The sequence below is a fragment of the Aureobasidium subglaciale genome, assembly GCF_000721755.1.
Source record: "Aureobasidium subglaciale EXF-2481 unplaced genomic scaffold scaffold_27, whole genome shotgun sequence".
NCBI lineage: Eukaryota > Fungi > Ascomycota > Dothideomycetes > Dothideales > Saccotheciaceae > Aureobasidium > Aureobasidium subglaciale.
In genome coordinates this window covers 33,656-60,238 of record NW_013566968.1, presented here as the reverse complement: position 1 = coordinate 60,238, position 26,583 = coordinate 33,656, and the positions used below count along the sequence as shown (strand labels likewise).

Sequence of the window (26,583 nt, the reverse complement as noted above, 5' to 3'; positions counted from 1 at the left end):
TCTCCGAGTCTATTTTTGCAGGCCTCTCGCAATACTGCTGTGACATTCTCATTGCAGGCCTGTGCCGTGTATGGCCATCGTTGAGCTTGATTCGGACACTTCGACACTATAGGATACTTCTAAGTACTCACGCAGTGTCTTGCAATTCTGAATCCTTCCGCTGATAACACAGAGCCAACCTTATAATGAGGAGTTGCTTTGCTTCTCCTCATGCACAAGCCCTACGAGACTTGCCCAAGCGAGCCACATGCCTGCAGCTCTGGACCCAGATTCGGTTGAGATTGCGATGGCGTCGCCCAAAACATCCCATAGCCCTCGTCACACCCACGTGCAAGATGATGGTCAGAATCAAGAGGCAGCTCCTCGTCTATTACGAGACGAGTTCAAGAAGCAAGCGAGACTGTGAGAGTCCATGCGCTCGACAGGGACCGGCCGTCTTATCTTGTCATGCCCAGCATACCAACGGCGCGCTTTGATAAGTCTGGCTGTCTCGCGGCTAGTCAGTCTGCACCGGACTCGAAGTATTCCGAGCCATTAATTATACCAATTTTGGCTTCTATATCGCGTGCGTTTGCTGAACCTAAAGCAATCCTGGGGTTTTCGAACGACGTCCTCACATGGCCTGAAGAAGAACGGTCTGCGTTGGACATCTACTGCCTTCTAAGGAGAAGATCTTCACCTTTACCTGGAAGTGGAATGGTCGCCCTGCGCACGGCCCCCTCTAGTGATGGTGGGGAATCTCCCCGAACGTGCCTAGACACGCAGATGTCCGGAACGTGGCGTTCGCCAATGGCTAGCCATGGCGCCATTCGGTATTCATTGGCTGCCACGGTGTCCCAGCAGTTTGGGTATCCTGCACTTCGCGGCATGCTTACAAACGTGGGAAAGCTCCCTTCGGTGACTCCTGCCAATTGCTGCCATGGCACTAGGACATGTCCGACACCAAACGGTCGGGGAGACCATGCACACTGCCGGCGCGACAAGCAAGCACCGGAAGGAAATTGCTGTTGCATGGTTCGAGAGGGCACATCCTGATGTGTACTGTACTTGCACGTATCATGCTGTACATTGACTGCTGTCGAAATGACCATCTCCGAGATACCTGACTGGGTTGAGTGAAGTCGGACAATAATGCGGAGAGGGTGAACCAAGATCAACAGATCTGGCGCCGGTATACCGTCACTTTGCTGGTTGGCTGAAGGGCAGATCTGCAGCCATAGTGTACATGACCCAGTAAACTTTCCGCAGCGACGCCATTGTGAAGGAGTGGGCGCCGTCGGTTCTGCCCTGCGGTTTGACGAGGCTTGCAACCTACACCATGAGCCATGACAAGGGTCTACTGACCGAGTCAAAAACTGCATTTGGTTCATGTGCTGCGGTTCCGTTTCTGGAGGCGCGAAGACATCCACATGCCATCCATTGAGCCCAATGCGAAAATGATAAAGCTCTTGCTGGTCCCCCTCATGCGGGACGATTGCAGTCCAGTCTTCTTAACATTTCCCGCCTATATACGAGCTCAGCTGTGTTCTTGCAGTCTCGAACAGGAACGAGCTTGAGCTTCTGACAACCGCTCCGCTAACCACGTCCCGCCTTGCCTTGATTGGTAAAGTGTCCGTAGCAATCATCTGTCTCTCGAAGATCTTCCGAGCCATCGCTGCATTCGTCCTATCCTCGCATATCTGCACCCTATCACCTGGAGCAGATCCCTGTACGGTTTCTTGATTCGGGAACTCGATTCCATTTCTTTTTCCTCTTGCGCAGTAAGTCCCTGCACATGGTCGAAGCCTCCACTTAAACAAAGGCTTACCCCTTCCTTCTTAGGAATCACTTGACGTCTTGTGGCACTTCGCTATTATTGATACCACTTTGCTGCTGGGATAACAATCATTCGAAAAAATCATCGACATGATTGCTTTCAGTCCTTGCCCTATCAACATGGCCTCCACACAAGAAGAGGAATACCCTCTTTACGCATTCTCTGGACTGCCGCCACACACATCGACTTACCCTGCTGTACACTTCCAGATGCAGCAACCCATCAACAACTTCAGCGCGTACAACATCGAGCCGAACAACGTCGCCGAAGCACATTCCAACTACGTTTTGCAATCGCAAGACTCTTCGAAATACACAAAGCACAGTCTTCAGCTATCGACACCTCTCTACTCACCTACCAACACCTCTGCTAACTACTTCGACCTTCGACCCAACGCTCGTTCAATCAAGTCTGAATCTGCAGCTTCAATACTCTCTTCGTCTAGAGGGTCCCCCTTGATGCTCAACCCACACTCTGACTGGACCCCGTTACATGGACTTGGGCACAATGCCCTTCACCAAGGCCACTACGAACAAGAGATACTCGTGAATGACACGTTCAACTACTCGGCCCTCTCGCTGCCCCAAAAGCCTGGTTGTGTTGGTAAGAAAAGCACCTCTTCTTCAAAGCTTGATCAATCTCTAATAGCGACTCGATAGACCCCACTCTCATTCAGCCTCTTTCACCTACACCACCGACAACACAAATGCACTCTGATTCTAAGCATCTGTTCCCTCACCCACCATCTCCAACTCCTTCTTCAGCACACTCGAACAGAAGTTCAGGCGTGCTCAGGACCAGCTCCGTGCGATCAAACCGACCGACGTCCCCTTACATCCCTTCTCAGACATGGAACCCGTATCCCACGTCTTCATCGTCGCGGCGCCATTCCATCTCATCAGCCCACTCGCATCACTCCCGGCAGAGCCAATCGTCCTCGGACTCCGAGGGGAATAAGGGCGTCTGCCCCATCGCGTCTTGCGGTAGGCACATCAAGGACCTCAAGGCACATCTGCTTACCCACAAGAATGAACGTCCAGAGAAGTGCCCAATAACTTCATGCGAGTATCACATCAAGGGTTTCGCCCGCAAGTACGACAAGAACAGACACACTCTGACCCATTACAAGGGCACAATGGTGTGTGGCTTTTGCCCTGGAAGTGGCAGCTCATCGGAGAAGAGCTTCAACCGTGCCGACGTCTTCAAGAGGCATCTTACCTCAGTGCATGGCGTTGAACAGACGGCGCCCAATGCCCGCAGACGCAGTGGTGGAAGCTCAGGCTCCAAGAGTTCTCTCCACAAGACTGGCATCACTGGTATGTGCTCGACTTGTGGCGTGGCTTTCGCCAATGTCCAGGACTTCTACGAGCATCTCGACGAATGTGTCCTTCGCGTCATCCAACGTGGAGATCCTTGTGAGGCCATCAACGAGAGAATACTTGGCTCGATGATCGATGACAAGTCAGTCAGGGAAACTCTAGAGAGACACTCTCTGAGCAACACCTCAGGGTTCTCGGGATCCGCCGTCTTCGATGACGATGACGAGGATGAAGATGACCACGAGGAATACATTAAGAATGAGATCGTATCTCCTGTGCTCTCGAACAGCAATGTCAGGGATGCACCTCGCCAGGGCATGACATACTCAAAGGGCGGCGTCTCCCTCCACTCCATGACAAAGAACAACAAGCGTCGCAAGAACTACCCTCCTGCCTGGAACGCAGCTCCCGAGAAGATGAGGATGAAGAAAAGAGTATTGTGTGTGTTCGATGGCCCTCGCCGACTCTGGAAGGATGACTTGATGCTCGGCATGGACAACCAAGTGCGCGAGCCCCTGTCCGGCAGGAACTGGGTCACTAGTCTAGATGTTCAGACTCTGCGAAGAGCTGAGGGTCTTCTCGAAGCGACTGAAGAAGAAAAGGGCTCATGGATGGATGAGCAAGGCAATCCCTACCTCTTTGCTACTGCTGTCTGATTATTGTTGACGGCAACTGGACTTTCTTTTGTTTGTTTGGAACTATTTACACAGCGCTTGGAGTTCTGGTGCGATGTTGAATCTTTGTGGACATGTTGTCGCTGCTCGTTTCCCCCTTGATACCACTTTGTCATTGACAGCTACGGATCTTACTCCGGCTTTTACCTAGATCTCTAAATCCTATACCATTTTCTATGAACTTATCCCACACAACAGCTCTGTCCATCCCAAAAATCGCGCACTTGGCCCTGTCGCTCTCTGAATGCAGAGCGCATTCGGAGCCATGCAGATAGCAAGAGCAGCAGCCGTGTTGATCGACAGAATTCCCTATCAATGTACAATGCCAATGTAGGCCGTTATAGACAAGCCCAACGTTGTCTCAGGGGAGCGAACAGCTAGCGGCTTCTCGAAAAGCCCTCGCTCTCATGCTTCCTATAAGAGATGGTGGCTTGCTCACAGCGAGCTGACATTCAGCGACTTTGTTCCGATATACAATTTTATCGAATTTCTCTTTGTCTCCTGCAGGATCCCGACAGTTGGTGGGTAGACGCAAGACGTTCAGAACCAGGGGAATGAGTGACTCTCCTGCCGCTCAACGAAGTGCGCAAATGTCCCTGCATACGAGGAAAGAATTTCTAAGTGTCTTCATGGAAGCGAGGGCAAAAAGCGTTCTTGTGCAAGGTTGGTTGGTCTCGTCTGGTCGCTCGCTTCTCGCCCCAGGACTCTTGATTTTGACGCATGTCAGGACGTTTCGAGACAGAGGGAACTCTGTATACGGGACGACGTAAGGTATGACCGAGAACCCTACAGACGAGCCCGCACGTGCTCGAGCCCCGAGGAAAACCCTGGATCTGCTCGAACCTAAAAAGGAAAGGTCTTATTGCCGGAAAAGCCGAACAATATCCGGTGACATTTCGCATCCGTCTCGCTCGCGCGGTCCAGACTGAAAGAACATAACTTACCTATGCGCTCTGGTGGACGTGCTCCGTTTTGTATTGCAAATGAAGAGCCTGAACGCTAGACAAAGGAGTCACGACACTTGTCTCGCCGGCTCGCGCGCAGAGCGAGCCCCCAAGCTCCCGATGGAGTTGCCCTGTTTTCTGAAATCGGCTGTGCGCTCTGACGGATGTTCCTGACTGGCAGAAGGGACAAGAAATCTCGCGAAAAGCGCGACTCTCTTGCCTCTTCTGCTCCCAGTCTTCTCACAATCTAGCTGATCAGTCACGAAGACAAGTTGATTGGTCAATGATTGCTTTTAAGTTATTCACCAAGTTTTGTCAAAATGAATCAGGAAGCGACTTAAACAATATGGTTTTCAGCAACAATGTCCCTGATCATCAAGCAGTAGATACCAGAATCATTCTCACAAACAACCATCCCAGCATCATTCTGCAGGGCAAACAGCAAAGGTCACTTGAGACCTAATTCCCGAACGTGCGCCCAGGAACACCCCCCCTGTACCAGCCGCGTTCTCATCCCATCAATTCACCGTTGAATTAGATGTACTCGACATCGCATCCGTGGAAGGTGCCTCTCACGCCGTCGCCTTCGGCATGAGCAATCAGTCCACAGTATGTAGTCCTCCAAACCCCATCAACGTGGTCATAGCGAAAGATGACGTGTGGTAAACTCCGAGGTCTCCGCCAGCATAGGCCAAATCTTTGGTAAGGGTAGGGTACTCCCAGACGTATTAGCCATCTGCTTCGTTGCAGTCCTCCCGCAGCCATTTGAATAGAGTCTTACCGTATTCGTCTTTGTTGAGATACCGATGAGGGTACTTTTGAGCTACTAAGAGGTCAGACACGAAGTTGAAATCGGAATGGCTATGACACTCACTGCTCAACCTCTCACCAGAATCCACCAGCTCGGTAGCGGTAGTCAGGGCAATGTATCGTGGCTGACTTCTGACGATGACGCCCACTATATTTGTTAGCGAAACACCGTCAAAGTGAGTCAGAAAGAGCTTACAGCACACGACAGCCCAATCGAGATCGGTCATCCGATGATCTTGATAGGGTCCATCATTTCAAGTCGTCCCAGAGTTGAATTTGTTGGAGCTGCTCCCACGAAGGCTAACAGGAGACTTAGGACAAGAAGTGTTGCTGTGGTAGCTCTGAAAGGCATGGTGATGTCGGGCCTGAGCGCTCTGCTGAAATTGTGTAACGGACGATATCTCTTTGCAAAAAGGTGTCGACTACTTGTAGGTGAACGGTTGATGTGGTGAAGAAGGCTCGACTACACACCCCCCTGCTATCGCCAGTTCATGGCAATTACCCGACCCTTGACAAATGGCTCTATCCCGGTGACGAGAACACAGCTAGCAAGAGACGAGAGCCATGTTCTTATGTCTTTGCTCGCTTCAGCTCTCGACGAGTGGCCTCTTGCACGTACCTCAGACCTTATCGCTCTACTTCACGCAATCAAAAGCTTGAGCGACGGACCTAGCAAGGACTTGACCTTCGGCACGGAGCAAAGAGAGTGGAGAGAACTTTACTTCTTCGCGTCGATCTGGCTCAATGATGTCTGCTGGGAACAGCCTGGTGATGTGGTCGAGGGATTCACTCGGCACCCCGAAAACAAAGCTTGCGACATTGCAGCATACATAAAGAGACATGATATCTGGGCCCAGCTGACCGCTGACGGATTCTTCAAGACCGACGTCGCTTACTACAACATCATTCGTGCGCTCGAGCAAAAGGTTGAGTTCAACGATACCGTGCATCTCTACGAAAGAGTGTTTCCAGAGATGCAGATCCCCGCCGCTGCTCATTGGATTCGCGCAACGGGGAAAAGACTCTACGAAGATGCTGTGGAGGGAGTCGAGAGGGACAGTCTTGTGACCTCTAGAGGGGTTAACATGAGTCTAACCTACGACAACATGTGTAAGGATCGCTGGGACTTCTGGCAGAGTCGCTTCAACGAATTTGTCAACGGTGAACAAGAAGCAGATCAAAGGACCAAACAAGAGGCAAAGGCTGCGGTCGAGCATATGCAAGATGTGGTCAAGACCTGGAAAGCTGAACATGGTGGAGACGCTGAAGACAAATGCTGAACACTCGAGCTTGGGGGTCTTGTAACATCTTGGCGATCATGCTGAGATGAGGGCCAGGGAAGATGGACAACTTGATGTGCTAGCAAGGATGGCTGCAGGTTAGAACGAGGAGTGTCTCGAGAGTTTGCTCGCCTGAATACTGCATGTAATGAGATGGTCAGAAACTGACTACATGATGAGCTTTAGCTTATTAACAGTTCATGAGTTATCCTTGATTGCTTAATAAGCCTTTTTCCAGTGAGAATGCCAAACATAGCCAGCCTACGGTGACTTCAAATTTAAATTTTGACCAATCTACAATACCTCCAGATCATCTACGTAAAGAGTGCAAAAAGAAGCGGCAGAGAGAGATTGATTTGAACCATGGACTTCACGGAGCAAAAAAGGGCCAGGTAGCAAGCAACCATTCCCCTACACCCAATATTACAGACACCGTCGCGACAGGAGATCATATGCAGGGGTCTGATTGGCTCACTACCCAGTTGGAGATTTCACGAAATGGCGCGCAATATAAAGACTCATCATGGAAGCTGAGAGGTTGGGCAAAATATAGTAGATGTACATAATTTCACAGAGCCATTGTATCGTGGCATTCTCGATCAAATCAAATCCTATCAACCCGTCTCCATTCAGAGCCATTGACGCTTCCGAAACACAACTCAAAACAGATACCGTAAGTAAAAGACAGAACATTCTCCGCCAACATCTCCATCAACAAGTCAAAAAACACAAGGGCAGACAAGAGAAAGACACACCCGCGTTTTCTTCAGTGGAATTCTCAAGAGGAAGGGGCAAAGTCGATGACGACTTTCGTACCCTCGAATCTCAAAGTTGCCAACGTCGAGCTTCCGTTCTTGATATCAATTTGATGACCTTCAACGGCTCCTGACAGCTGCGGAGTCATATCGCTCAGAGTACCAGACATTTGTACGTCTTCCGGAGCGTCAACAGGGAAGTCCTTCTCGACCTGAGTGCCAGTGATGGGTTTGACACGTTTGACTCTTTCGATGGCCACAACTCCCTCTTCCTCGGCATCGTCTTCGCGTGTCGAAGCATTGACACGCTTTCTCTTCTTTAGTGTGTGCGGCTGCGAATCTTCGGTGGCAGGTCCGGCTTCGGCGGGAGCCTTGCCTTTGTTGAACTTGAGCATGATCCTGGTAGCAACAGGAAGAGGTCGTGAGACGAAAGGATCGCCGTGAGCGACATCAACGATCGGGCCAGCTTGTGACTGATCAGCGGTAGCCAGGTCAGCTGCAGCACATAGCAATTCCAGACCAGACGCAGAGACTCCAGAAGCTACCGAAACTTCAGATTGAGAAGCTGTGGAAGGTTTGGCGTTGATAGCTCTGAAGGTAGGCGCAGCAGGGAATTTTGCGACTGACACCACCTGAGGAGGATTAAGCGTGGTAGTTACTTCCGGCTCGGTAGTTCTCTGAGTAGAGGCTGATACCGGTATACCTTTGCGAGATTGGCGCTTTGCTGCCAATTTTATGTGCAGTGAGTCCTTCAACGTAGCGCGACGCTTTTGCTGAGTATGTAGCTGTTCCTCGTTCTCTGGACTAATGTTGAGGAGAGCCTCAAATGCTGGGATATCCTCAATAGTACCATCGACCATCTTCGATTCGAGCCAGTCGAAGAGGGCGCTGAGCTCTTCTGCTGTCTTGTTCCTTCCGCCGAAGCGATTCTCGAGCTCGATAGCGACGAGTACGGGTGTGTGGTTGGCTCTTCTGATATTGGCACCTCGACTCTCGGGATCGTCGGAATCGACCTCTGCGGCAGCCTCTTGTCTGACTGAGCCCTCGACGGCGACAACCTTTTCGAACCTCTGGACCTTTTCTACCATAGCTTTGGTAAGTTTGATTGTGAAGAGACAATCAGGTCGCCAGATCTTCAGTCTCTCAACCATCTCACGACAGAACGGGAGCTGTATGGAGGCAAGATGCGATCCGAGCTTGTGTCCACGACGCTGATAGCACTTTCTGCACAGGAACAAGCGTACAGATTTGTTGATCTGGTTCCACTCATTCTTGTTGTGACCGAAGAAGCAGGAGACAACAGGACGAGCTGCCATTCTTGATGGGAGGTAACCTTGGAGCGTAGAACACGGAGCTTCACCCAGTAGGTGTATTGAACACTCGAAATGTTTTGCGTGACCCTCTCTGCACAGAAGCTTTGCTCGATCGGTCTCCCAAACTCTTCTCTCAGTAGCTGTTAGCTTGGAGTATCCCTGAGTCCCGCGGTAATTCTCCTCGATGAGATCGTCGTCACTCATGTACTGGACTTCAGACTCTGGCTCGGTGTAGGGAGTTGAGGCGGGAGGCTGGGTATGAGGCGATGGGTCCTCGTCGGTTTCTTCATGTCCGCTGTCGATGACTCTGGTCGACACCTGTTCGTTCAACTTCAGAGAACTCGAAGGTGTCAATCGTGTTGCCATTTTTCTGCCGGACAGGGGAGTTGGTGTGACAGGTTGAATGTCTTGAGGAGCTCGTGATGGAGACATTGTTGCTTGGTGTGAATGTCGATATAGCGGTTTGTGGAGGATGCTGAATTATTATAGAAGAATGAGTGTGGCAGAGAGAAAGTCAGTGAAGGGTGAGGAGTGATATTATATGGCCCATGATCAGCCTACGTAGGACTGATCGTGTGCATGTGATGGTCTCATATATCAAGTTTTAGAGGTGCTGCTCGTCGCGATTCATGCTGTCAGTTCTGCCAGCAAGCAGTTCACAAGCTTGAATTGGCACGGTGAACACACGTAAATTTCGAGGACGAGCATGATAAATCAGAGGCCATTGGTATGCATGTGATGTGCTGATAGACGTTGGGAGAAGAGTCCTGCTTTGCAGCGGATGATCGCGTGTCTGCAATCGTGATTGTCTGCACAGCCAGAGTTCTTGTCGCGGTATGTACGTATATATATATATGTGCAGCAGTGAGAATTTCGTCGGTGACTCTGCGGTCTTCAAAGAGCTTATGTATGTTGACAGTCCTGTTCAGAAGTTCTGATGCTGTTGGGGAAGGCGCGTCTCAGCATCGCGATGTCTGACGGCCTCTCGACGTGCGGCATCTAGAGGGTGCCAGTCAATCTTCGATCCTAGCATCTTGGCCATCTGATTGTCAAGTCTCACAGAGTGAGGCCAGGATCAATCTGGCTCTAGACGCTAGGTTTTTTGTCGAGAAGCGCGTGCTTCTCTGTAGATGGTAATTATTTGGAATGAGCCCTTCGACCGAATGAGCTCAAGAGTTACGCATCCGCCATCCAGACGAATGAAATCAACATATATACGCTCTGATGTGATGTCTTCCCACCAGACAGTGTGTGGTGAGAGTGGAGAGAGTAATCATGGCGGCCTAGCAGAAGGCGGTAAAACAGGAAACACTCGGTTCGAGTTGCCTCAACTCAAGCAGCGGAAATACTGCCGCTCGGATTGCCCTCAGTGGCCAACCGGGCAAGGCTTCAACCTCATCGAGTAGAGCAGTCCCACTGGCCGAGAAATAGATAGGACACAAATTTGCATATACGCTCATCGTTTGCTTAGCCGGCGGCCATTACCAGAGCACAAGACCAGGCTGCGACTGCATCTCTGAGAACATACTTTGCCTCACCAACTTCTGCACAACATGACCAAGTTCAGCACTTCTCCATATCAGCTAGATCTGGGACAATTGGGCTTCGTAGAAGGTCTGAGCGTGACCGGCAAATCATCAAGCACTCTTTGCCACTATTTTGGAGGCATACCGTATGCATACCCTGTCGAGAGATTTCGCGCGCCTCGCCATCTTCCTCTGTCACACCGATATGGTAGTAAAGATAAGCCTGCACAGTTTGTTGGTCAGGTCGGAGTCTGTCCACAATCGGGATTCATCGGTTTGCCGAATCCTAGCATCTGGAACGAGGATTGCCATCAGCTCAACGTCTGGATTCCTTCGGGCGATACCCCTGCGGAAGGATGGCCTGTCTTCTTCTATCTGTTTGGCGGGTGGTTACAATTCGGAGTACGATTGTCTCGTCATATTGCGAAATTGATAATTCTATTGAGACTGACTAACACTGCAGGACCCGAACATGGCTCCTGAAGCACTAGCAGAGCTGCTGAGCGAATCTGCATTCAAGGCCATCGTGGTTATGCCTGGGTACAGAGTAAATGCTTTTGGCTTCCTTGCAAGTAAGGAGCTAGAGGACGAGGCAAGGTCGAACGGAGAAGCATACTCAAACTACGGGTTCTGGGACCAACGTACTGCTTTGGAGTGGACACATGATCGTATTGCTGCGTTTGGTGGCAACAAGGACAACATTACCGTAGGCGGATATTCAGCTGGCTCGTATTCGACCTTCCAGCAGCTTGCCTACGACATGTATCTTCCGTCAAGATCTTCAATCATCAAGAGAGGTTTGCAGCCTGTTGCGAGAGTTTCCTGCGCAGTATTGACAATCTTGTAGTCTGTATGCTGTCCAACGGACCAGGCCTCCAGCCACGCTCGACTGCCGCTCGTCAGGAGCAGTTTGATGAACTCCTCGGCTGGCTTGACATTCCCCTTTTGCTGAGCCCAGCAGAGAAGCTGTCGCAGTTGCGTAACGTTCCGGCTCGACAGTTGGTAGCAGTCCAGAGCAGTATGAAGTTCCATGAATTCAGACCGGTAACTGATGGCTCCTTCATCAGCGAAAACTTGATTGAGAGTATCAATGACGGCTCGTTTGCAAAGCAACTACAGGATCGAGGTATAAAGATAATGAACGGGGAAGTGTGCTCAGAGCACTACCTGTACGGAGTAAGCGTCAGCACCTTGTATATCTTGACTCATCGACTGACAATGTGAAAGGCATGGCGTACTCCCGACTGGAGCTATGATGCGGTATACGAGCGTCTCGTGGCAGACTATCCCGACTCCAGGGTGAAGAAGCTCATGGATCTTCGTGTGCCCGGCAAGAGATTACCTGCGTTCGCCGAAGATTGGCCTGATCTTTTTGGTCGCCTATATGCAGAAGTTCAAGTACACGACCTTGAGCGAGGTTTCGCAAATCTTCTCGACAAAGGCGGATTGACGATTGGCAAAGACCTACTCCGCTACCGTATCGATTGGCGTGCGAAGTGTGCCGATCTGATTGCTCCGCCTGAGTGGAAGGTGACGCACTCGACCGATCGCGCCATCTGGTTCTGGGGTGCTGGGTTAGGCCAAGGATTAACTGCAGATGAGAAGACGATCCTCAAGGAGTTCAATGCTACCTTTGCTCGGTTTGTGAACGGAGACGATGTGCAGTGGAGCCAGCAAGGACCAAAGATGATGTACAGACTTGACTCTGCCGGTCAGACTGGCATGTGGGAGGATGATAGGTGGGACCATGGCCTTGAAGGTTGGGAGGCCATGAACGGATGAGTGAAATATATGCAAGCAGATGATGGCCTGCGATGCAGCAACAAGACATTGGAGGCTTTCCCGGGGGGTTTGTTTTGGTCTGTCTCGAGCTGTCTCTTTTGAGTCGTTTGTCTCGTTTGTCTTGGAGTCGTGCGGACTTCACTCGTCTTTGACAACGAGTAAGTCTCACAAAGACAACCACCGAAGCCATACCGCATCGCGTCAACGCGTGTACAGAAGCTTCCATCACCACTTTTCGTTAGCATCATCTCTTCTTTCGCATCCAGTTTCCACCCCCAAATCTGTGCCCAACGTCAACAAAATGGATGAAGAAACCAGCAACATGCTCGCAGAAGCCATGGCCGCCGGCGACCGCGTTTACAGCATGCGAGTCAACGCAGTCTTCTATAGCAAGTATGCTCAGTGCACTCTGTGGTCACTGCCTGATCCGCTCGACGGACCTTCGCGTGCACCTTGCTATGCTCCCTTCGGACAGGCAGCACCACCCCCCATCACCACCTGCGATGGACCTGCACCTGTATCTGAGCCCGAGACCGTGCAGACCGTTGGCCCTTTCTCGAGCGACGTCCATAAGCCGTGGGAGCGTGGCTCCAAACTGGACAAGAAAACCAGGAAGCTGGATTTCGGCCGCAGCAAAATCAGAGCTCCCAGCACGAAGAACAAGGGTTCCAGCCAGATCGGAACGGAACAATTTGACACCAGAGTCAAGCAGGGAAGTCCTCTCGGTAGCTCAAACAAAGTCAAGAAGAGAGCATCTGGCAAGCGGAGACCAAAGACGCTCAACGTCGGTGTCGAGCAGAGAAGTACTCATGACGGCTTGAGTAACGTCAGCTCTGAGAGCAACGGCAATGAGCTCTCAAGTTCCGCTCCATCCACAGACATGTCCTCAGCTGGCTCGCACGAGTCCACCACTCAAGCTTCTGAAGTCAGCGAACAATCCGATGTCGTTATCAAACCTCTCTGTCAAGTGCCCGAGAAGAAACCGCGCTCTTTCAGACTTCTTCTTCCGCGCCCACCTTCAGGCTCGGACACCTCCAACTATCATGCATCGCAGCTGTCCCAGATCGCTCCAAAAGTTCCTGCCAGTCAGCTTCGCTACACCTACGACACCCCAACCAATTATACCAAAGTCTATCACAAAATCTTACCTGCAGTGGCCCTCAACCGTGATGGCAACCAGCTCCCATCCGTAGCCCGGCCTGACTCAAGAAACATCGCGTACAACTCTAGCAACGCTCAGCGTTATGATCCTGGTATCTCGACCGACGATAACTCCAGCAGTGTCCAGTACCAGAATGTTCCTGCCAACTCGGTCCACGATCATCCTGGAAGTCTGCACATGGAACGTCAGATGCCCGAGCCGGCTCCCTCCACTGCCCAAGCTGCGATCGCCCAGATGAGAAGTCAGTGATTCAATTCAGCATTTTCGACTTACACTAACGCAAGCTCCAAAGAAAACAGCCGCGGTCTTACCCGCATCGACGGCCCCTCGTACTGAAGCAAGACCTGCAGAAGAGAATGAGAGACGTGAAACGAAGAGATGATGCCGAGCTCAGCTTCCAGTCATCAAACGGCTATCAAGAGGCACGGAACTTATCGTCAACAGATGAGTGTTTGCTAGAGTTCCAATGAGGGCTCAAGGAAAACCAAAGTAGAGTGGCTCGGTGTAGTATTAGCAAAGCAAAGGGCAGGACGAGAAAGCTGTAAAATGAGTATAGCATTCCCTCCTTCCGGTACGCTTCCAGCATGGTGCAGTGTTTACGACTGATCTTTCTTCCCGAGCAAAAGCGAGTACCGCGGAGGCTTGACGACAGCGATCGCTCTTCTAGTTCCCAAGGGCCAACTACCCCGCCGATGTAAGCTACGTCTGCGATGAGTCTAATGCTGACGTTGTAGGTCGTGGTCGAAGTTGTTCGTAAGTGTCGTCAAGTCGTTCAGAGGGACTCGCATGGCCTGAATCCAGGCGATCATAGCTTTTTGGACTCTCCACCATAAGCGTGCTTGGCCCAGTCTTCAACACTCTTCCAGGCTGGTATACGAGAGGTCGGAGGTGGAGAAGGAGTATTGGCGATGGGAACGGGTGGTCCTTCATCCATGGACAGCTTACTGACTGGAGTTGACACAACAGATGCTGCGCTTGTTGTACTAAGACCAGGAAAAGCCAGCTCATCTGCTGTCGGTAGAGGTGCGCCAGGCTTAATTGGTGAAGGATTGCTTGTATCGCTCTCGCTAGGTCCGGTGTCAGTATGGAACTGACGGTACGGACAACGAAAGAAATACTGGTGAGCGAATGTATCCTTGTGGAGCTTTACGAGATCATTGAACTTGCTGACATTGACAGGGCCTGTGTCGGTAGTGCTGGGGCGAGCATGGCTTGAAGTGTCGTTGGTTATGCGTTCACAGGTGGGGCACATTGCCTCGATGGTCCTGATACCGTTGTCGTCTGTTTCGTAGCAAGGTCCAGGTAGGTGCTCTGCGCGTGCACATCGACCATTGCGTGCCACAGTTGGGGGACCATAGTGGCCACACTCATGGTAGTAGGGTGTCTGTACGACACACATTACGTTGTCAGGCGGTCATCGGTCCAGGATTGCAGGTTCGACGGAGTTCGTCGTTCGAGAATGACGACAAATCACATCTACGGTGTTGCAACCGCCAGTCTTGCGCGTCTTCCGCTTTCACATTCGAGCTGGCCGAGCAATCATCATGACACAGCTTTCCGACGGAGCGACGATGGCCAAAGCCGGCAATCATACAAGTTGTTCGTGGAGACCAGCAAGTATCGTGCCCTTGGACCATAGCTTGTACATACCTGACCAACTACAAGGACTCGTCAAGCATATGAGCATCCATCATACATGTAGCCTACGAACGATGCTGCATGTAATGACATACGCACACGCATGCGTTTTACCTCGACTGTCGCTATGGCCTGACGGAAAGAGTTCAAAGGGCAATGGATAGACTCACCACAACAAAGCAAACTTATGCCGATTTGCTTGCACATCCGCATCGCCCTTGCATTGTAAAGGCAGACATCGGAGCTCTCGATTGCCTGTGAGCTGGTCCAGATTGCACAGGCGTAGCAAGTCAGCCTGTGGAAGCATCGCCTACGTTGCCATGAGGTATAGTTCCGAGAGGCAGACTGCTGAAACCTGCAAGAGACTATACTTGTAGCATCATCTAAATCATCTGGGACATCCTGAAATTTTTCGGATCAGGACGTCGCTCATACAATAGCTTGTCTCTTGGGACATCTTATTTGTTTGGCATCCCATCCTCTTGCCATGGCGCTTGTGAAAGACGAACCATCAAAGAGATCTGGCTGGTTCGTAGAGGTGCAGGTCACGGTAGAGCATGTTGCAAAGCATCGAGGCAAATGCGTCGGCAGATGTCGTTTACAAGATCGATGAACAGATCGGGGCTGGGGTTCCTAAGCATATTTTTATCTCGTAATATTTATCGCACAGGCATCCGGAACGCTTTGCTTCTTTGCGTAGTTCTAGCTAGAAAGCACGACTATCCAATAGGACCTGACCGGTATACCAAAACTGTGAGGTTGACCGAAGAACTTTTCTAAATGTTGAACGATGTCGTCGTTCTGGTATAGTTATCTCGTAATAGGACGTCAGCCCAGGAAAGTATGCGTCGGCCAGTTCCCTGAAATCTTGTGAGAATCAAGATCGCGGACGGATGGAAGGTCGAGTATTGATGCGTCGTTGAACGTGCAATAATCAACCTTCTCGAATATTTCTCGAACGTTTTGCTAGAAGTGTATCGAAGCTGTCACGCTGGCAGAGACAGGCAGGTGAACGATGAGTATCCTGGAAGAACGTCGTGGCTTGTCCACTTCGACTCTAGGAGTAGTGCCTCTTCAATTAGCTGTCGCCGTCGCAACTCCGAGAATATACCCTCGGCGCTCTTGACAAAATCACGCTTTTACCTGAGAATAACGTCGTTGCCGCGGCTCTTACATGGTTTTCCGTGAATTATGTTTGCTTTTCCGTGCTTTCATGACTCAACATCGAGAACGAGAGGGCAAGTAGCAGTACAATGGCTGAGAATTGAGTAATAGTGTGCTCTTTCGAGCCCATGCTCATACCACCGTTGAAGAGCTGTTTCAAAATGGTCAGAAGAGAACTAGCTGGCGAACAAGCAGGGAGTTTCAAGAAGCCTGTCAAGATTCGCGCCGAGAGCGGCGTTGGGAGAGCGGGCTGACGGCAAACTCGACAAACACTCCGTGCTCGGACAACGGCGCGCGCACTGTTACTTGGGGATCACTGTCATTGTAATAGAATCGTGTGTCCGCCCATTGGCTGCGATAAGCACAATTGATTAGACCCGGCTTCAAGCCGACATAGGTTGTGCGGCGGAGTGGTCTAACAACGAAGCACAACTAGGGCGCGATAGAGGCGTCGCGAGGTTCTTTGAGCCTACAGAGGAATTGCACCTTTCTCTTTGTTGAATTACAACACACGAATGTGTCTCGATACAAGTTCCAGGCCGGCGTTGCTCAACAAGACCCTGGAGACAAAGTTGAGACCTCGAGCTTCCAGAATTTCCTGGGCACAACAAGGCACGAACCTCTGCGCCGGGTCACCACCGCAAAGAGACGGAAGAAGTTTATTGGATGGATCAAATCTGGGGATCGGTGACACGGTGCAAGCCACTATCTCCAGTATTTGGCCGTCGGGAAACACTTGCGCGGCACAAGGCAACCCTTCTGCGATACGAAACACCAGGTCGCGAATTAAGAGTGAGAAGAATCTAAAAGTGAGGCGTAAGACAGATACGAACAAAGAAGACAAGGCGGAAGTGGCATGGACGAGACAAACAGGAGAATGGATGCGAAAACATGACGGAAATAGACATAGCAACGAATCACGATAAGGGTCCCAACCTTTTAGGCCGGTCATAAGCGAAAAGCCGAGGAACAGCTCCAGGACATACGTACTGGACGGGCTGTTTAGGAGATGCAAACTGTCAAAGGATGTGAAGCGGCCGGAGTCGTGGTACACGTACATGCTGCAACAAGATGACAATGGCGGGATTGTACAGAGATAGGGAAAGCAGGATATGGCAAAGGAGGGGGATGAGGGGTGCAGTAAAAGACTGATATGGCATGGGATTGTTTAGTGGTTCGGCGAGTGTGCAGTGATGGCGTCGTCGGCGCGGCAGGTGAGAGCGGGCGGCTGAATGAAGTACCTGTCAGGCAGGGACTCTTATCGCAGGCCGAGCTCGCGTGGTCAACACCCAGAAGCTGCTCGCTCTTGGTTTCTTGGTTCAAATAACTTCCCCAGCCTTTGTCCTTGCTCCGACCTTCGCTTTCACTCTTCAATCCCATCCCATTTCTTTACTTGCATCTGATCGCTTGCAGCTTGTCTCCAACAGTGTGCATCTATTCTTCTCGTCTCTATCTTAATCGACTTCCCAAGTCAACACACATACACAACCGTCATCATGGTAAGTCACCGTCAACGAGATCTTTTACTCTGACGAAACGTTTACTGACCACCGCGTGCAGCCGGATTCAGCATATCTCTCCAACACCCAGACTGTGAGGATATCTCAGAAGAAGCACAGCAATGTGCTTCTCGAGAGCGTCGCTGACCATTACCACAGCTCAAGAAGTACCTGAGCCTTGAGCAGTCGCCCAAGCGTATCATCGCCGAGTACATTTGGATCGATGGTTCCAATGGCATGAGATCCAAGTGCAAGGTCAGTCACACAAACACAAAGTCGCGCTCGTCAAAGTCGCGCAGTTGAGCCTGCTGCGGATCACCGCCCGCTCGAGTAGCACAGCACCCAAAAACCGCGCAGAGCTAGCGACTTTTGATATATCCCTCATGCAGAGATTTTGTACTAACAAATTTCGCAGACTATTGACCGCACCGACGAGCAAGTCGCCAAGGGTCGTGTCACTCTTGAGGAACTGCCCGAGTGGAACTTCGACGGTTCGTCAACAGGTCAGGCCCCCGGCAACAACTCGGATGTCTACCTCCGCCCCGTTGCCCTCTACGACGACCCCTTCCGCGGCAAGCCTAACGTCCTCGTCATGTGCGAGACTTGGATGTCGGACGGCAAGCCCAATGCATTCAACTTCCGCCATGACGCTGCTCTCCTAATGGAGGCCAACGCCAAGGAAGGCTTCTGGTTCGGTCTCGAGCAGGAGTACACTCTCCTCGACGTCGACGGCTGGCCATTCGGATGGCCCAAGAACGGCTTCCCCGCTCCTCAGGGCCCCTACTACTGTGGTGTCGGTACCGGTAGAGTCTTCTGCCGTGACCTTGTCGAGGCTCACTACATGGCCTGCTTCTACGCTGGTATCAACATTTCCGGTACCAACGCCGAGGTCATGCCCGCCCAGTGGGAGTACCAAGTCGGTCCCTGCACTGGCATCAACCGTAAGTTAATGTGCGGTCGCAAGTCATGCCTAAGCTGAACTAACGGAACTTCCTAGTCGGTGACGAGCTCTGGATGTCCCGTTTCATCCTCCACCGTGTTGCCGAAGACTTTGGAGTCAAGGTCACTCTCGCTTCCAAGCCCATCCCTGGTGATTGGAACGGTGCTGGTCTCCACACCAACGTCTCAACAGAAGCCATGCGCCAGGACGGTGGTATGAAGGTCATCGAGGAAGCCATGGAGAAGCTTGCCAAGCGTCACAAGGAGCACATGGACGTCTACGGTTCAGACAACGCCCTCCGTATGACCGGTAAGCACGAGACAGCCTCGATGGACAAGTTCACCTGGGGTGTCGCCGACCGCGGCTCAAGTGTTCGTGTCAACCGCGCCGTCGCCGAGCAGGGCAAGGGCTACTTTGAGGACCGCAGACCCGCCTCGAACGCCGACCCTTACCAGATCACCGGTATTATCGTTGAGACTCTCTGCGGCAAGGTCGATGGTGCCAACGTGCACAAGACGGCCGTCAACGCCGAGAACGTTGACCTCGAGATGGTTGTGCCCATCTCCAAGCCCTAAACGGGACATTTCACGCGACCACGGCAAGTAAAAGGGGAGAGCAATGAACGAAGAAGCACTACAGGAGAGCGAACATGACCAGCCTAGTCGTGACGACTGGCCAGCTGGTTGAGAAGTGGGTTGACTGGCGATAATTTCACACAGAAAGGGGAAGGGGAGACAGGCGTGGCCTTAGGATGAGGGTCGCCGTCAATAGATCCCGAGTACCTTTAGTTTCGTTGATTCAAGCGGATTGCATATTTCCACACGCGTCCATCAAGGTCATTGCCAAGTGAGACATGAGTAGCGACGAGGTTCCCCAGATGCGGATGGTGTGTGTGCACTGTAGTCTGTGGGCGGATGGGGATTGGGGAGATGGCGCAAGAGGCGGGTAGAAGCGGGATGGCCATCGGGATTGGAAGCAGATGCAGGCTGGAAGCTTGAATCACGTGAGAAGGTGTAAAGTGGTTGCATGTAACGGATGCCATCTCCGAGGGAGCATGATGGCGCGAGCTGAAGTCACCCAGCAGCATAGCCGAGCGACTGTCTCGTCAAAGGTAGGTGTTCACGTTTGATGGACAAATGACGGTCGGAGTGGAAGTCGACACATGTCATTATCGCGCGGCTCTGAGAAATAGGCAGCCATGACGACGCCGAACGCGACAAACAGTTTGCTCGCCAAACAATCGCACACGCCGGTCAACAAGCTTGCTCAAGCTCCTCGCAGCGTACCCTCGACGGCCGGCAAAGGAGCCCCCCTCACCACGGCGCAATCACAGCATGCTTCGGCGACAAAGGCTGGCACGGGAGGCATCGCCATGACAAGCAGCTTGAGCCAGACCTCAAACCCAAGCATCCAAGCTCTCTCAGCCATGACGCACAACCTCTTGGGCGCTTCGCCGTCGAACAATCTGCTCGCTTTCGCATCGCCCGCTGCCCTCGCCGGACTCGACATGACCACCCCTTCGGCCTTGCTCGACGCTGCCACTTCACACCCAATGAACCTGAGCTTGTCGGATCTCGGCATCCCCTCTGGCAAGCGTAACGAAGATGATGAACGTAGAATGAAGCTAGACACGGTTCTCACAACGCTGCTCGGCCGCCAGAAACAGCGCCGCTTTGGTAGGGTCAGTGAGGAGGGCGTCAGAAGAGTCGGTCGTTGGGTAGGACTTGACGTCGAGGTCGAGGCTAAGAGGGAGGCGCGAAAGTTCGAGGGCAACAGACCCGTCGCTGTAGCTGGCAAGAACAACGTCTTGATCGATTTCCAATTCAAGGACAACCTACCCACCCACGTCGACCTCTCCTTTTCCAGTCAGAACGACGCCGTCACGGCCCATCAATCTGCTGCTGCTAGCGTCCTACTCGAGGACCTTACGCCTCCACCTGCTGTCTCCGCCATCAACACCAATCTTGACAAGTTTGCTGCGAACCTCGAAACTCTCGCCAGATTGGACAAACTCAGTGTCTACGATCAACTCAATTGCACAGAGGCAATCACAGGCGTCTATGAAAGTCTGAAGACGCTCTACGAGCATGAGAAACAAGCCGCTCAAACCATGGCCACAGCGAAACGTGGAGATCCCGCTCTGAGAGCAGAGCGACACGTCATGTGCAAGAGAAGTGGCCGCCCACAGATGCATGCGCGCAGAAGAATTGGTCTGAGCCTTGACTACTGGATGGACAAGAGCAACATATACCCCTCAAATCCAGCTACAACGAGCGCAAAGAAGGATGAGTCCGCAATGGGAATTGACACTAAAACTCCGGACAAGCCGGTCAAGGAAGCCGATGAGACAATCTTTGCTCTCGAGATCACAGTTGAAGCCAGCACTCCTGATCCTTACTCCTCGCTTCGTGTTTCGTTCTCTTGGATCGCCAACCGGATCCTCAAGTCTGCCGAGGAAACCACGGATCCAACAGATCTTCTCTCTGGCACCCAAAGCATCGATTGGCTAGAACCTGCCCCTACCTATCTGTCCGACAACAATCAAAACACTAGCGATGTCATGGCCATTGACAACAATACCAATCCAGGCGCGCAAAAGTTACCAGCCGTTCGCTTTGTAGCAAAATTGAATCCACCGCTCGCCATGCCCTGGACAGCCGCGAGCGCCATCTTACAATCTGTCGGTGCTGGCACTCTGATGTCCGAGATCCCCGATCTTCAGCGTACTTACGAAGGAGCGCTACTCGACAAAACCTTTGACATACCGCTGCTTAACAGGCCTGTGGTCCAGCCTTCAGGTCCCTCTACCTCTACGACGATCAATGTGCTTGCTCCTGATGGCAAGCATGTGGAGCATAAAAATGCGCTATACGTGCCTAAGCAAGATTTCGGCTATGTGCTGACTTCCATCCCATTTGCACATCCTCGACAGGTGGTAGCTTTGTTGCCGGTGTTGAGACAGTGGGCTAGTCTGGGAAGTCTTTTGAGAGGCACATTTCTGCAGGCCAACAGTGTTGCCCCTTCGAAATCCGAAACAGCTTTCTCGCTAGCTGATTTGCTCAGCGGGACCAATCTGGATACTGGCAATACGCTATCGGTAGATGTATCTCTGTCCACACAACCCTCGCCTACTCTAGAATTTGTGTTCCCGGTACAAGGAGCAGAGGGCGGATTGGCGAGCATCAGTGCAAATGTCTCTGTTGATGGCCAGATCATCGTCTTGTCGCAAAACGTGGCTCGAGGTAGTCAAGAAGAGCAGGACAAAGCTGCACAGAAGATGGCAAAGGCCTTGGGGCTCGTTGGCGACATTGGCGTATGGACTGAGTGGATCAGAAAGACATATGGAGCATAAGAAGCGTTGCACTGATCATATCGATAGACAAAAGCACATTCCTTTCTCCGAACATTAGTTTCGGCAAAGACATTAAATTTGTATAGTAAGAGTCTATGGAAGTCCAGTTGTGTGTGTGTGTGTGAGAAGAAGTGTACGCAGCATCTCTCTTTCCTTCCCACAGTAGGATATCGTTAAAGAATGATTTACTCATAACGATAACAATAATCTCCAGCAAAGGTATCCATCAACTCCCTAAACACTCTATCCTCAGCCACAAAGCCAAAGGGAATAGAATCATCCAAAGTCATCTCAGCACTAGGAGGACTGTTTCCAAGCGTAGAAGTACCTTTGATAATGAGTTGACGACGATAAATATCGAGATTTTGCCATGTAGTCCAGATCTTATCAATCATACCATGATGCAAGAAAAACAATGGATCAGAAGGTGAAGAGTGGAAATCAGAGGCCGCACCTCCCATACCCCAATGACCGCCTCCATGGACGCCAAAGGGGTCTCCGGTAGCGTAGCCTTGCATGCGATCTTGAAAGTCTTCGAGGTAAATGCTTTCGAGTACCAATTCGGTGATGTTGGAGTAAGTGTTGTATTGCGATGTGAAGAAGGAGTTGAAGTCACGTTCCAAGCAACGAGGGTTATATTCATAGTCGCTGTCGACGTTCTTCGCATTAGGGAGATCGAGGGGCCCGAGGTGGATCTTGATGTTTGAGAAGGGGCCGGATTCTATGCAGCCGCCTCCTGTGCCGGGGGGCATGTTGACGCCTTGAGTGTAGAGGTAGGTGTCGCTGCGGTTGGGGATGTATTTTCCGTTTGAACCCATGCTGTATTTGTCGCCGTTGAATATGGGTGAGTCTTGAGGGGCTGCAGCGTCCAAGGCCCAGTCCCAGTAGGGGAGAGTGCCTGTGTAACCGCAGAGATTCTTCAAATCTTGTTCGTAGTGCCAGATGAAGTTTCTGTGCCATGCTAGGAAGTCGGCCGTGGCGTGGATGTTCATGGTCATGTTGATGTGGGTAGCGACGTACTCGTCATGACGGGACTTGACACCAGGGTAGTCTGAAGCTTGGCTGGTCTGCATGCGCTTAGGAGGTGTCTTCATGAGGCAGGTGGCAGCATCGGTGAACGATTTGCGGTCTGCATTGGACATGTCGCGAAACTCCTTTCTCACTGACATGGTACCCCATTGGCAGCTGTTGTCTCCACGCGTGCCCAAGTTGTACACCTGGTTGTCTCTGGCAATCTGGGTCACTTCCTCCCAAGCAGTGCCATTGTTGATCTCTGACTGGTCCCATTGATCGATGCTAGGCGCTTGGGCAGCTACCAGAGCACTGATCGAAGCGAGAGCGGCGATAGAAGATTTGAAGTGCATCTTGACTGTATCTCGGTGCAATTATAGGTAAAGAGAATTTAACGAATGTAAGAGATCAGACTCCGAGCAAACGAATGCGGCGAGTGATCTTGAAGAATAAAGAGTGCAAGTTGATCATGAGGATCCTAGAAGGGAATTGAGCAGTTGAAGGCCTACCTATATACATAAGCCAGTTGCTATCTTTCTCTTCTCTGTTTGGCAAAGTGGTCGATCATTGGAGGCCCGCTTTACCAAGAGTCGTAACCTGCCGCAGCCAGAGGGCAGGCATCACAAGGTGCTTTCTCGTAACGAAGAAGGCCCGCCTCATTTTCTGGGACTTCTGGGAAGAGCGGCTCAAGATCAAGCGGCTCACGGACCAAAAGGTGGTTTGAAAAGGGCAGCGTGGAACCTATCTCGCTGCAGTGGTTTTGGTCGGCTCACGGGCGACATTGAAGAATCAATTTGATCAGAGCTAGACGATATTTTTAGGTGGGGGTGCGTCGAGTTGATGAACGGCATTGTAAAGATAGAGATCTCTATCTCTGACGTGCACGGCGTGGTGACATGGTGCCTGTCGATCAATCTTGCAGCCAAACATGCATCCCCGTTCTATTGTTCTTGCCGGCCCGGTGGCATTCACGATGGACAACCTGCCCTAGTTTTCATTGTGATCACCGCCTGCGAGGAAGAGTATTCGATGTTTTAGAAGGCCTCGGAGACGGTGAGCTGACAAGTTGTTTTGAACGCGTCAACGTTCGAAAGTTGACAGTGTCCGCCCGTTTCACATCTTTGTCGTGTGGGGTCTGCGTTCAACGGGTCCGCTTGCCGAACCGGTCATCGCGGTCGCGCATTATCGAATTTCTTGTACATCCTTGCAAGTCCAAGTGAGCACAGAAGCCGGACCTCCTTGCCTAGAAAGCCTGAACCTGCTAGTCTGAGCCATTATTGATGCATGTCCTGTCAACACAAGGGATGAACCCGACAATGACTCTCGACACCACCTCTTGGCTCCGTGAGGTAGCACAGAAACGACAGATGAATTTCACATTTGGTCACTCGAGCGACTCCCACCTAGATGTGCCCCAATCGAGAAGGCTCCGGATGTTAGGGCTTGTGACCTTTGTCAACACGTCTCATGCATGCAGTAGTGCGATGGGCGGCACATTATGGGCAAAGAAGAGGCTCAAGCTTCCGCTCTCCATCTGGGCGGCTCAGGATGTGCCAGCTCTTATATCAGCCGAAGGAGGATGACCGTATACCTCAGTGGGCCACTTCATCGACAGGCTCGAAATTTAGGTTGCCGTCTGCTTTCTTTCCATGCTTCATCGACCTCAGCTCGATGCCCATGTGGCGGATCACATGCGCCGCTCTTTCCCAGAAAATGCACCTGCAGGACGCCGAAGCAGAGCGGAGGCAACTTAATCTCCACGATTTCTTCTCTGGTTGCCCTTCATGAGATATACTGCATGACACCAAGACAAAACGATCTTGAGAGTTACTCAAGATTATGCATGAAGCTCTTTTCACTGGTAGAGAGCAAAAAGCACGTTTTGTCCCGACTGCTATTAGTTGCGAGTAGCGTCCTTGCCATGTGGTCTTTACTATCTGGTCTTCGAAAGAGGGTCTATCACCTCGCGCTCCCCGTCCTGAATTTGACCACAGGCATTTGTCGCCGAGCCCATCGAACGATAACAGCAGCAACTTCGACCTTGCAACACAGCGTACGATGTCCATGGATCAAGCACAATTCGCAGGGGCGAACAATAGTACACAAGCTGAATTACTGGTCCCTGCAATAATAACCTTGACCTTATCACTGCTGCTATATGGTGTACGTGTACGAGCTCGTCGGTCTGCGCCCCTCCTGTGGACCGATGGCATGATCACTGCAGCTCTGGTCAGTAAACGGAAGTCCCCCGTCCACAAAACACAAGCTAAGATGTTCAGATGCTAGCAATAGTCGAATTTATCTTGATCGCCATCAGCTGCCATTACGGTCTAGGCAGACATACTGGGTTCGTAAACTCTGTCAGTATAGTCAAGGCTCGGTATTTCAGCTTTCTTGCACAGCCAATTTGTATCTGGTCTGTCTGCTTAGCCAAGTGTTCCATCGCTTGGACTGCCCTCAGTAAGAGACAAGACAGACAATGGCAATGGATGTTCTGCTGGATCATCTTTGTGCAAATCGCCTGCACAACTGCAACCAACGTCATCCAAGTTGTGCAGTGCCAGCCGACTTCCGCACTCTGGGACGATAATGTGCTGGCACAATGCTGGCCACCTCAAAGGACACAGCTTGCTGCCTATGTCACATTGAGTAAGAAACCCGATGCCATCTTCGCAAGAAACTTGACTGATCAGGCTTAGGTTTTGGTATCATCACAAGCATACTTCTATCGTTGACACCAATCGCTTTTGTCAAAGCTGCGAACCGACCATTGCACGAGCTAATCGCACTGGGTTTGTTAGTCGGATTAGGACTTTTCATCAGTATGTCCTCAGTCGCCAACATGATATATTTACACACTTATCGCATGAGTGATGATCCGCTTCGAGACATGGTAGCTCCAACAATTTGGTGGCAGATTGAGCAGAACCTAAGCATCGTAGCTGCTCTCGCAGTCCGGCTTCAGACGCCATACGAGACACTATTAGCACGTTGTGGCTTGATCTGTCAGGTCAGGACAAGTTCATCAGCCTGCCACAGATTGAATCGTCTCGAAGATGGGTCGCAAATGCTCAAAAGCCTCAAGACGACCATACAATGGGGATCGGCGTATGATTCTACGGCTCATCTGCCTAGTATTGTAAAGACGACTGAGGTCGTGCATTCGACCGAGTTGGTGAAGGACAACGGGTTGCAGTTCGGCTCGCCAGCCAGGAGACCCTCATGGCAGTAAATTTCCTGGTCTCACAATGTTTTTTTTTTCTTAATTCCTTTAGACCATCATTCCATGCCCACGCCGGACACACAGAACATGATTTGTTTACTACCATAGTCGCTGCTTCCTCATTACAACATAACAAGCCTATCAAACAGAGTTTCGAGATCCCCGCAATTGCTTACGCAATGCGTAATTGGAAGCCACTACTCGTACGACTCACCTCATCGATGCCTCCTTAGAACAAAACACTTACTTTCTTGACCAATATTCGTAGTCGTCTATGAAAGTCTCATCCCATCATGCCTTTCGCCGTCAAAGCTCTTGATCACATCGTCCTTACCTGTCGCAATGTGAATGCAACAGTTGCCTTTTACACAAAGC

The 26,583-nt window shown here is 51.3% G+C and overlaps 12 protein-coding genes across 12 annotated transcripts; 7 read left to right on the top strand and 5 right to left on the bottom strand.

Moving 5' to 3' along the window:
• Window positions 1-563: 563 nt before the first annotated feature.
• On the bottom strand, window positions 564-1,773 carry AUEXF2481DRAFT_456036 (uncharacterized protein). Its single transcript, XM_013484746.1, has one exon. The coding sequence runs from the start codon at window positions 1,368-1,370 to the stop codon at window positions 651-653; it is 720 nt and encodes a 239-aa protein (XP_013340200.1). The 5' UTR covers window positions 1,371-1,773; the 3' UTR covers window positions 564-650.
• Window positions 1,774-1,935: 162 nt separating this feature from the next.
• On the top strand, window positions 1,936-3,791 carry AUEXF2481DRAFT_8315 (uncharacterized protein; the record flags this gene model as incomplete). The annotated part of the gene is made up of 2 exons (XM_013484666.1): window positions 1,936-2,419; window positions 2,476-3,791. The coding sequence occupies 2 exons, from the start codon at window positions 1,936-1,938 to the stop codon at window positions 3,789-3,791; spliced, it is 1,800 nt and encodes a 599-aa protein (XP_013340120.1).
• Window positions 3,792-5,481: 1,690 nt separating this feature from the next.
• On the bottom strand, window positions 5,482-5,790 carry AUEXF2481DRAFT_8314 (uncharacterized protein; the record flags this gene model as incomplete). Its single annotated transcript, XM_013484665.1, has 3 exons — window positions 5,482-5,576; window positions 5,628-5,711; window positions 5,760-5,790. The coding sequence occupies 3 exons, from the start codon at window positions 5,788-5,790 to the stop codon at window positions 5,482-5,484; spliced, it is 210 nt and encodes a 69-aa protein (XP_013340119.1).
• AUEXF2481DRAFT_456087 (uncharacterized protein) lies at window positions 5,717-6,934 on the top strand. The gene is made up of 2 exons (XM_013484745.1): window positions 5,717-5,739; window positions 5,880-6,934. The coding sequence occupies exon 2, from the start codon at window positions 6,055-6,057 to the stop codon at window positions 6,841-6,843; it is 789 nt and encodes a 262-aa protein (XP_013340199.1). The 5' UTR covers window positions 5,717-5,739; window positions 5,880-6,054; the 3' UTR covers window positions 6,844-6,934.
• A 687-nt stretch (window positions 6,935-7,621) lies between these two features.
• AUEXF2481DRAFT_8312 (uncharacterized protein) lies at window positions 7,622-9,343 on the bottom strand (the record flags this gene model as incomplete). Its single annotated transcript, XM_013484664.1, has 1 exon — window positions 7,622-9,343. The coding sequence occupies one exon, from the start codon at window positions 9,341-9,343 to the stop codon at window positions 7,622-7,624; it is 1,722 nt and encodes a 573-aa protein (XP_013340118.1).
• A 1,034-nt stretch (window positions 9,344-10,377) lies between these two features.
• AUEXF2481DRAFT_43817 (uncharacterized protein) lies at window positions 10,378-12,462 on the top strand. The gene is made up of 4 exons (XM_013484694.1): window positions 10,378-10,839; window positions 10,901-11,234; window positions 11,285-11,613; window positions 11,665-12,462. The coding sequence occupies exons 1-4, from the start codon at window positions 10,465-10,467 to the stop codon at window positions 12,217-12,219; spliced, it is 1,593 nt and encodes a 530-aa protein (XP_013340148.1). The 5' UTR covers window positions 10,378-10,464; the 3' UTR covers window positions 12,220-12,462.
• AUEXF2481DRAFT_455942 (uncharacterized protein) lies at window positions 11,903-13,899 on the top strand. Its single transcript, XM_013484744.1, has 2 exons — window positions 11,903-13,622; window positions 13,674-13,899. The coding sequence occupies exons 1-2, from the start codon at window positions 12,239-12,241 to the stop codon at window positions 13,715-13,717; spliced, it is 1,428 nt and encodes a 475-aa protein (XP_013340198.1). The 5' UTR covers window positions 11,903-12,238; the 3' UTR covers window positions 13,718-13,899.
• A 287-nt stretch (window positions 13,900-14,186) lies between these two features.
• On the bottom strand, window positions 14,187-14,780 carry AUEXF2481DRAFT_8309 (uncharacterized protein; the record flags this gene model as incomplete). The annotated part of the gene is made up of 2 exons (XM_013484663.1): window positions 14,187-14,448; window positions 14,500-14,780. 2 exons carry the CDS (start codon window positions 14,778-14,780, stop codon window positions 14,187-14,189), a joined length of 543 nt encoding a protein of 180 aa, XP_013340117.1.
• A 1,564-nt stretch (window positions 14,781-16,344) lies between these two features.
• Window positions 16,345-19,197, top strand: AUEXF2481DRAFT_8308 (uncharacterized protein; the record flags this gene model as incomplete). The annotated part of the gene is made up of 5 exons (XM_013484662.1): window positions 16,345-16,419; window positions 17,744-17,776; window positions 17,842-17,937; window positions 18,098-18,623; window positions 18,680-19,197. The coding sequence occupies 5 exons, from the start codon at window positions 16,345-16,347 to the stop codon at window positions 19,195-19,197; spliced, it is 1,248 nt and encodes a 415-aa protein (XP_013340116.1).
• A 623-nt stretch (window positions 19,198-19,820) lies between these two features.
• On the top strand, window positions 19,821-21,974 carry AUEXF2481DRAFT_32819 (uncharacterized protein; the record flags this gene model as incomplete). The annotated part of the gene is made up of 1 exon (XM_013484679.1): window positions 19,821-21,974. The coding sequence occupies one exon, from the start codon at window positions 19,821-19,823 to the stop codon at window positions 21,972-21,974; it is 2,154 nt and encodes a 717-aa protein (XP_013340133.1).
• A 185-nt stretch (window positions 21,975-22,159) lies between these two features.
• AUEXF2481DRAFT_69569 (uncharacterized protein) lies at window positions 22,160-23,143 on the bottom strand (the record flags this gene model as incomplete). Its single annotated transcript, XM_013484720.1, has 1 exon — window positions 22,160-23,143. The coding sequence occupies one exon, from the start codon at window positions 23,141-23,143 to the stop codon at window positions 22,160-22,162; it is 984 nt and encodes a 327-aa protein (XP_013340174.1).
• Window positions 23,144-24,908: 1,765 nt separating this feature from the next.
• Window positions 24,909-26,426, top strand: AUEXF2481DRAFT_455047 (uncharacterized protein). The gene is made up of 3 exons (XM_013484743.1): window positions 24,909-25,214; window positions 25,265-25,634; window positions 25,685-26,426. Exons 1-3 carry the CDS (start codon window positions 25,044-25,046, stop codon window positions 26,215-26,217), a joined length of 1,074 nt encoding a protein of 357 aa, XP_013340197.1. The 5' UTR covers window positions 24,909-25,043; the 3' UTR covers window positions 26,218-26,426.
• Window positions 26,427-26,583: the final 157 nt, after the last annotated feature.

Excerpts from the sequence above, each read along its gene's own strand:
- AUEXF2481DRAFT_456036 (XM_013484746.1), bottom strand. The coding sequence starts at position 1,370 with ATGAACCAAATGCAGTTTTTGACTCGGTCAGTAGACCCTTGTCATGGC.
- AUEXF2481DRAFT_456087 (XM_013484745.1), top strand. The coding sequence starts at position 6,055 with ATGGCAATTACCCGACCCTTGACAAATGGCTCTATCCCGGTGACGAGA.
- AUEXF2481DRAFT_43817 (XM_013484694.1), top strand. The coding sequence starts at position 10,465 with ATGACCAAGTTCAGCACTTCTCCATATCAGCTAGATCTGGGACAATTG. Across the intron at positions 10,840-10,900 it reads GCGGGTGGTTACAATTCGGA|GACCCGAACATGGCTCCTGA; the intron begins GTACGATTGTCT and ends CTAACACTGCAG. Across the intron at positions 11,614-11,664 it reads CAGAGCACTACCTGTACGGA|GCATGGCGTACTCCCGACTG; the intron begins GTAAGCGTCAGC and ends ACAATGTGAAAG.
- AUEXF2481DRAFT_455942 (XM_013484744.1), top strand. The coding sequence starts at position 12,239 with ATGATGGCCTGCGATGCAGCAACAAGACATTGGAGGCTTTCCCGGGGG. Across the intron at positions 13,623-13,673 it reads TGCGATCGCCCAGATGAGAA|AAAACAGCCGCGGTCTTACC; the intron begins GTCAGTGATTCA and ends CAAGCTCCAAAG.
- AUEXF2481DRAFT_455047 (XM_013484743.1), top strand. The coding sequence starts at position 25,044 with ATGTCCATGGATCAAGCACAATTCGCAGGGGCGAACAATAGTACACAA. Across the intron at positions 25,215-25,264 it reads GCATGATCACTGCAGCTCTG|ATGCTAGCAATAGTCGAATT; the intron begins GTCAGTAAACGG and ends TAAGATGTTCAG. Across the intron at positions 25,635-25,684 it reads TGCTGCCTATGTCACATTGA|GTTTTGGTATCATCACAAGC; the intron begins GTAAGAAACCCG and ends GATCAGGCTTAG.